At 33.4% G+C, this 9,327-nt stretch overlaps 1 protein-coding gene across 1 annotated transcript; it reads right to left on the bottom strand.

Annotated features, from left to right (window-relative positions):
• Positions 1–1,477: 1,477 nt before the first annotated feature.
• On the bottom strand, positions 1,478–9,259 carry LOC124099906 (A-kinase anchor protein 9-like). Its single transcript, XM_046455150.2, has 2 exons — positions 7,679–9,259; positions 1,478–2,489 (listed from the first exon to the last, which is right to left on the bottom strand). The coding sequence occupies exons 1-2, from the start codon at positions 7,721–7,723 to the stop codon at positions 1,578–1,580; spliced, it is 957 nt and encodes a 318-aa protein (XP_046311106.1). The 5' UTR covers positions 7,724–9,259; the 3' UTR covers positions 1,478–1,577.
• Positions 9,260–9,327: the final 68 nt, after the last annotated feature.

The raw sequence follows: 9,327 nt of genomic DNA, 5'->3' as shown, positions 1-9,327 counted from the left end.
TGATAGATCCAAATGAGAATTACATGATTCACTTTCATTCTCTTTTATGAATTTGTTTTAAGAAGGTGAAAACTCTTTTTAGCATGAAATGTACATTTTCACTATGCTATACCATATGTAAATAAGTAAACATACCTGTTCTGATTTAAGTACATAAAGTTCCTGATGGAGTTTATCATTTTCACTTGATTGATCTGTCCCAGGTGAGGATTCATTTGTTACTGATGGTGAAAATAACTGTTCTTGCTTGCTTTCTCTTCTAATAGCCACATTTTCAAAAGAAATTTTCTCTTCCACTACTGTTTTTGATTCTTCTCCAAAATCTTCACCTACATTAGATAATGATCCTTGAGAATCCTTGCTTATAATAGTTACTATTCCATCTTGTAAAGAGCTTAAATGAACATCACACATGTTTATATTTTCTGCTCTATGATGGTTAATTAGGAGTTCTAGCTCTTGACATCTCAATAGAATTTTCTCTTTTTCTTGCTTTAAAGATTTGACTTCTTCACTGAGAAAATTAACCTCACCATGTTTCTGTTTTAATTGTTCAGAGAGATCAGACAGTTTCTCTGATAATTCTAGCTTTTCTCGCTTGGTTACCTCAAGTTTTTCCATAAGTTCTGTTGTATCTTTCTCAACAACTTCACAGATTTCTAATGGCTCTGCGACAAAAGCTTTGTCAGTATCAAGCATGGCACTTTTCACTTTGATTGTAGCTGGATTTATTCTTTGTAAATGAAGCTCTTCATTAAGTGCTTTAAGTTTACTTTTATACTCTAATTCTTGTTTGTTTTTACTGTCTTCTAAATCATCTTTTACCTTGAGAAGGCAAGTATACTCCTCCTGTAACTCTTGATAGTTAACTTCAAAATTTTTTTCAGCAAATGAAAATGTACTTCTTTGCTTTTCAATTTCTTCATTTAGCTGAATACACTGTTGCTTGAGGGCCTCATTCTCTTTTGTAAGCATTTCCATTTCTTTTTGCCAGCTATAATCTTTGGATATGGACTTGCTGGAGTCAATGAAAATCAATTTTTCTTCTTGTTCAGCAGGAACATAAATTTTCAACATGTCCTCAATAGCTTTTTTCTCATTTTTAAGAATGTTATTTTCTGCTTCAAGTTGTGAAAACTTTTCTTTAAGGTCATCCTCTTTTTCCTTTATTTCTTTCTCCAATAATTCAATTTTAAGTTGTAATTCCTGAACTTCTTGTTCAAGCGTACATTTTTCTTTTTTTTCTTGCCTTAATATTTCGATTTCCTCTTGGAGTTCATGCATCTGAAGGGTCATTTCTTCTGATTTTGAATCCATGATGGACTTCTGTAAATCTTTTAGTTTTGAAATTTCCAAAACCAACTGATTCTGCTTAGTTATCAAATTGTCTTTTTCAAATTGCATTGTTTCTATCTTTTGACTTATTTCATTTTGTAAGCCATCTATCTGCTGTTTATAGTGAATGCCTAAGCTATCTTTAAGTTCTTCAATATTTATTCGATGTTCAACTTCTAAATCTTCTTTTAGTTTCGAAAGTTCTTCTTCATGACTAAATAGAAGCTGTGTTCTCAGCCTCTCTAATTCAGCTTCTTGTGATTCAGCCATTCTAATACAGCATTTTTTTCTTTTTCCAACATTTCAAGTTTTAGCTTGCAATTTGTAACTTCTGCTTCATGTTTTAACTCTAGTTCTTTCCTAGATTCAGATGCCAGAACAATCTCAGCTTTTAAAGCTTCCACTGTACTAAGGGACTTATGTGCTTCATTCAGTTGACTTTCTTGTTCAGCTATTATCATTCTAGCTCTCTGAATTTGGTCCCTTAAAAAGTTCAGTTCTTCAAAAATGTCATCAAGTTGTCTCTGCAGAGTAGATTTTTCTCCTGAAACTATTCCTAGTTCTTCTTGGAGTTTTTCCTTTTGAGCGTTAATATCTTGTAATTTCATATTCAGTTCATTTATTGCCATGTTCATTAACTTTATTTGATCTTCATTAATTCTAATATTTAAATGTGATTTTAAAACACTCTCAATTTCTTCCTTATGTTGTGCTTTAAGTTCCTCTATCTGTGACATGTGTTGCTTTATTAACTCTTGTTTCATCTGTACTATCTGTTGCCCATACATTTCATCCATCTCTTCTCGGAGTTGCTTTAATCTTTTCTGCATTTCTTGTTCCACCATTCTCTGTACCGCATCAGATTCAAACTGGCTATCTGTGTAATGATGTCTTTTCTGAAGGTCTTCAACTTTACCCATAAACTGTTTTATTTCTTCAGAACATTGTTTTTCTTTTTGCTTAGAATTAGCCAGCTCTAATTTCATACTTGCAATTTGTTCTTGTAATTCTCTCATTAATTTTTCAGTGGCTGTGACTTGATCTTTTAGCTCAAGATTCTTTTTTTCTTCTATTATTCTTATATTTAATGCCTGGATGATTGCCTCCTTTTCCTGTAATTCTTTTTTATTTGACTTTTCTACTTCATCTTGTTCCTTTAGAAAGAAAAGAAAATGAAAAAATATAAGAATGACATTTTTAGCTTCTGGCAACTTCTTATGGGTGTCTCCTTTTTATATAATTCTATAAAAAGCAACTGTTGGGCCTGCCCCCCGTTTTTCCCAGTACAAGGAGACTAGGACTTATCTACCTGACAGTACATATGAGCAAACAATATAACAGTTTTACCCTTCTTGGAAAGAAATTTCTCTTACATTGTGCTGTGATTAAATATTTAAATTTAAAAATGCAATCTAATTTGCCTAGCATGTGTGAGGCCTTGGGTTTGATCTCTAGCACCACCAAAAAAGCAAAACAAAACAAAAACCAGTCTGACTAAAATATCTATATAAACTATCACATTTTCATTTTTCTTATTAACTGGTCAACATTCTAAATATTAAGTATTTCTGATGGCTCGTTATAATACTACATACTCTCTAGACACTCTCAGAAGACACAAAAATATAAAAACCAGTCCTCCCCTGGATTCTCAGAAGAAACAAAAAAAATAAATACCGGTCCTCCCCTGGATTCTAGTGATTTGAAGGTATTTCATGGACAAGTGCTATAAAATGAGAAAAACAACAAGAACTAAAGTGGATTCCTTTAAGTCTTCCTTAACTTCATTCCTGGGGTTTTAAGTGAATCAGAAATTTAGGGATATGCAATGCTTAAGTGACTGAACATCGAGTGACACCTAAGAACACTACTGTATATTTACGGCATACCAACTTGGGCTTAGACCCACAGTTCAAACAGAAATATAAAAGACCATCAGATAATTTTCCCCAGTTCCTATCTGGAGACTCAATTTTGGAACTGGAGATTAGGCTAAGACAAGACATATTAACGCATATTCATTAAACAGTTAAGAGCTGTAGTCCCAAAGCCAAGGAAATAAGTGAAATCCATATAACTGATGAAAATATGGGTAAGGAAGTAAAGTTATCTTAAGGAGACAGGAGTCCTTGCCAAACAGGACTTCTAGGCACCTTGAATGAATGTACTAAGAAAATGTAGGCATTGATCAATTGAGTATAGTTCTTGGAAGAAGACCAACGCACCGTCAACCTTTGAGAAGTCTGATCCCTCTCGAAAAACCATACTTAATGCAGAAAACAATGTTGGGAGTTACAGCGAGGAGCATTTAAGAAGTTTAGTCTACAGACATGAACATTACTACTCTGAGATGGATGTAACAGGTTATCTCAACCTCATGCCACTGAACATCTGATTCCTCCAACACCCTTTTCATCTAATACTTAATAAACAATTTTTTAAATTATTACCTAGCTTTTAAAATTCATCTGTCCATAGAAAGAAAATAAAATCCAATGAGCTTAAAATCTGAAATTTGTGATAATTATTTCTCATTGTAAATTCACAGTCTTATAGACTTAAACATTAACCTCTTGAACTAATTCACCTCTGATATAGCTCAAGAAAAAAAAATATGACTTCTGAGCCTAACAAATAAAGGCCAAATTTTGCACTACATAAACCAAGGTTATCTTGGCAGCCTCTTGAGTGAGACTATGAGCTGTTGTCTTAGTATCACATATTCCTTTTCCAATTACATCATATGTTATTACCAAGTGCTGAGCCTTCTTAATTTCTACACTAGAATGCAACAATAGTAAATTAGTTTAATCTGTTAATCCTGGTATTTCTGTCTGTACAATAAAGATAAATTTTCTGTATCTCCCAGAACGTGTTTGAGGCTAAAATAAAATAATTAAGGTATTTTATTTTTACTGAGCTTTATACAAATATATTCATATACTAGAAAGAAATTTATAAATCATTTGGAACCTATATAAAATGTAAAATCAGGACTGGGGCTGGGTCTCAGAGGGAGAGTGTTTGCCTCACGAGACGAATGAGGCACTGGGTTCAATTCTCAGCACCACATAAAAATAAATGAATCCATAAAGATATCGTGTCCATCTACAACTAAAAAAATTTTTTAAAAAGTAAAATCAGTTCATGATGGTCAATTTTAGCTAAACTGTTAAATAATAACTAGTTTTGAAAAATGTTAACATTGATATAAAAATCTGTTATAATTTTATTTCCTGATTTTCTATAAGATGAAAGGAACACTCCTCATAAAAGAAAATAACTTAATTCAACACTGTCCAACACCTAATATGATTAATAAATAACTAACCATAATTCTTCATTCAACTATTAAACACCACAAATTCACAGTTTTCTTTGTTTAGCTTTTTTCAAATTACACGGTTTTAAACCACTTGTTCTATGTTACAAAACTGACAGCCCTTCAGACAAGGATGTAATCCTCTATTTTTAGAACTACACCTGAAAGAGTGGGGAATAATATATACTTCCTGTTTGTGACTACTATAACACAGGAGGTTTGGAGGATTAGGATAATGAGCCTTTGACTATCAGTATAGTTACTTCAGCTGCTCTGACAGAACTACTTCTCAAAGGGATTAAATTTTTTGAAAACTGAGAAATTAAAATATAATAATAAGAACAATAAAAGTATTATTGCTAACATTCAAATAAACAGTTTATTTTCATTACTAAAATGAATTACATAAATTTTAGATAATCTGAAATTATACTGCCTAGTGACAATAAGAAATAATAAAATCCTAGATCCGGGCACTTTCAACCTAGGCCTCGATTGTCTTTCTACTCTTACTCTCCAGAAAGATACTTCCAAAGCCTATTGCTTTCGAAGTAAATTATTTTTTGCTCCCTATACATTTTCAACATTTTAGCCTGGGTCTTTATGCCCACTCCACACCCCACAAAGAATATCCTGCCTATCTCTATTTGTCATGAATTCATAAACAATTCTCTTGATTACCAAATAGGTATTGAATAGCTGAGCTGTTCCATATATTATGTTCCATATATTATACCAATTTATGGGTAAACAAAATATAAATAACACATTATTCCAATTTATAGATCTAACTCAAATATTACCTCTCTGCTGATGTCTACCCTGAATCTTTTCCTCATAAAGCAGACCTCGTCAAAACATTGTTACCTGCACTTACTTTTTATTTTGTGGTAACTTGTGTACATGCCACACCTCTCCATGGGTTCAGTGAAGAAAGGGGACATCTTAAGGTTCATCATATATCTTTTGCAAGGGTTACTACAGAATAGGTATTCTGTAAACACTTGCATAATCTTTAAATTACCTTAGTTGAAAAGCATGCCCTTCTCATAATTTTAATTTGTACATTTCCTATTTTTCAAAGAGGAGTCTCTGGAGTCAGATAACTGAGCTTTGAAATTTGGCTCTATCAATACATCACTTCTGCACCTGGATTATTTCTTTCATCTTGAGTTGTCTTGGTACCATCATTTGTAAAATGTAAATGATAAAGGTACCCTTATCTCATAGGGTAGTAGTGATGATTCAATGCATTAATATGTGTAAGAGGCTTTGAATTCTGCCTGTTGTAGAGTAAGTACTTAATAAGTGCTAGTTAACGCTTTTGTTATCCAAACAATACTCTTGTCTTGGTAATTTCTCAACTTCCTGTAGAATCTTCTAAGTTTATAAAATATGCTGTATTATATGTATTTTCCATCTTCATTATTCACAAATGCTGTATTTGCCTACTTGCTCAAATTTATTTGAAACCCACAAATCCATACCAATGGTGCTTTCATAGACATTTGTAGACACACACAGAGTTATGGCAAGAAATTTGAGTTACTGTAAAATGATGTTCAGCTACATTCAAACATGGTGATCACACTGCCTTGTTTCAGCTCTCATAGAGCAAAAAAGAGGACAGAGATGGCAAGGATCAGAGTGCAGTGTAGTGCAAGGAGCTCAGAATTTCAACTCTGGCACCTGTTAATGGGGCAGCTTCAGGCAAATCACATCTAAACTTCAACTTCTCAAAAAAACAAACAAACAAAAAAATGGAATCTACTAGCATGAATTGTTTTTAAGATTAAAGATTACAATCCATGTGATACATTTCCTACCAGGAGCACTTATTGACTAAATAATTCCCCCAAACTGGAATATAACTCAAGTGAATAAAAAGAATCAACCACATTTTTTTCTAGTTTAAATTTACAAAATTTCTTTTTCAGAATTTTATAATCATAGCTAAAATAAGAAGAAATACATTTAGTTGGGGGAAGAAGGATAGAAATTCTAGTTATAAAAATAGATTCTCCTGAGACTTCAGTTTAACATAGGCAGATCACTTTTAAGGAGTATTGCCCTTCTCGGACTATTCCCTGAAGACCTTAAAAGAGCATACTACAGGGATACTGCCACATCTATGTTCATAGCAGCACAATTCACAATAGCTAGACTGTGGAACCAACCCAGATGCCCTTCAGTAGACGAATGGATAAAAAAAAATGTGGCATTTATACAGCATGGAGTATTACGCAGCACTAAAAAATGACAAAATCATGGAATTTGCAGGGAAATGGATGGCACTAGAGCAGATTATGCTAAGTGAAGCTAGCCAATCCCTAAAAAACAAATGCCAAATGTCTTCTTTGATATAATGAGAGCAACTAAGAACAGAGCAGGGAGGAAGAGCAGGAGGAAAAGATTAACATTAAACAGAGACATGAGGTGGGAGGGAAAGGTACAGAGAAGGGAAATTGCATGGAAATGGAAGGAGACCCTCAGAGTTATACAAAATTACATATAAGAGGTTATGAGGGGAATGGGAAAAAAAAACAAGGAGAGAAATGAATTACAGTAGATGGGGTAGAGAGAGAAGATGGGAGGGGAGGGGAGGGGGGATAGTAGAGGATAGGAAAGGCAGCAGAATACAACAGTCACTAGTATGGCAATATGTAAAAACGTGGATGTGTGACCGATGTGATTCTGCAATCTGTATTTGGGGTAAAAATGGGAGTTCATAACCCACTTGAATCCAATGTATGAAATATGACGTGTCAAGAGCTTTGTAATGTTTTGAACAACCAATAAAAATATAAAGGAGCAGAGTAATGAGTAGTATCATCTTTAAAACTATTACTACGAAATTCTCAATGCTTTTGAAATACATTATTTTACATACTCAAAGAGTTTGTCTCAATTATGAAATTTTGTGGTGCATATGCATAAAAAAAGATAAACACCTCCATTAAAAACTTTAAAGTTAATTACAAAGCTGCTACAAGTAGGTTGACTTCCTTAAGATACACATACCATTTCATATACTTTAATTTTCTCCTGTAAGAAATTAATTTGCATTTTGAAGTCTTCTTTCTTTTTTTGATAATCTTCTAATAGATGGTCTTTTTCTTCAAGCTGTTGTTGATGAGTGAGAATCTGTTGTTTGGCTTGCAGTAAATCTGCAGCTGTGTTACTGTGAGTGCTGTTTCGTAGAGTTTCACTAGCCTGCAACTTGAAAATAGAAAGAAACCTCAAAATATTAAATTTTGAAGTGACACTTTATCGTACCCTCAGCCCACAGGGGTTCTCTGGAAACTATGCTCACTTCATAGGCTTACGATCTCAGTCAACATGTTTCCATGCTGTCAACATGCTGATAGGTCATGTGCACTTTGGGTAATGAGCCAAAGAATTTACCTTTCACATTATAAAGCTGAGAAAATAGGAGAAATAAGACAGGCAGACAGGCAGAGAAAAATGCGGACTGAAAGTTCTTCCTGGATTCCTGATGACTTTTCAAACTCTAGTTCCAATTTCTCTTAGAGTTCTGATTGTATTTCTGCCCTTAAGTTCTATAAACAAGCCTGTATTCTTACCTTAAATTCCTCCCTTTTGTTTAATGCAATTAGATTATAGTTCCAACTAAAGATAAATGGAATATATCCAGTTGTCAGTCTAGTTATAATTGAGAACCTAATTAACATAAAACCATACCAGGGTTGGAAAAAGTAGGGTGTAACTGCAGGTTAATTTCTGCAAAAAATATGAGATTCAAAACACATTAGTGGAATTCTTACAATTTGTATGATATCTCCCACATTTGAAAGCTATGAGCTTTAAGAAATTTGTTTTACTTCCAAATCAATCTGAAAGAAATTAATGTGCACATGGAAAAAATTTTCACTTGTTCTGGCTTTTCTATATATCTAATTCTAGAAGCAAATGCCTTTATATTGGGGAGCTCCCCCAATCTGTTACCAGGCAACACCACCAACTTGTTTTTGGAGAGGATGAAACTGAAATCTATTCTGTCATCCTCATTAATGTCCCATTTTCATCTTGAGTTCATAACTGATGACTTAATACAAGAGATGTCACTCTAACTGCAGAGAATATTTACAGGGACTTGCTGACATTCTTAATGGGTTTAAGTCATCATTTTTAAAAAAATGTGATTTATACCACAATTTTCTTTCAGGCTCATTAGAAAAACATCTGTCCTGAAATCACTAAAGTTATTCTACTCTATCTTATTAAGTTAAATAAACAAAGTAACATACATGTTACCCCTATTAGTTGAATTCTAGGTGTAAAATGGGATTCTTAATACTATGTGCAAGAACCCCATTTTTCTCGTGAATGAGATAATCTTAAGTTAACACCTGTAATTCTCATTAAATACATAAACTATTATTAAAATTTCCTGGAGGGCTGGGGATGTGGCTCAAGTGGTAGTGCAATCGCCTAGCATGCGTGAGGCACTGGGTTCGATTCTCAGCACCACATAAATGTAAAATAAAGATATTGTGTCCACCTAAAAAAAATGAAAAAATAAATATTTAAAAAAAAAATTCCTGTTTTTGTTTTTGTGAGTAGCAAACAAAAGCCACAGAAGGTCAATGCACCTGATGCCATCCTTCAGTCCCAGAAGTGGCCCTCATTTCTTCCAGTTCTCTGTTCAG

The sequence above is a fragment of the Marmota monax genome, unplaced genomic scaffold (assembly GCF_021218885.2).
Source record: "Marmota monax isolate L192 unplaced genomic scaffold, Marmota_monax_Labrador192_F-V1.1 WCK01_AAM20220418_F8-fsc00226, whole genome shotgun sequence".
NCBI lineage: Eukaryota > Metazoa > Chordata > Mammalia > Rodentia > Sciuridae > Marmota > Marmota monax.
The sequence above is the reverse complement of the archived record's forward strand: the minus strand, read 5'-3'. Positions and strand labels throughout refer to the sequence as shown.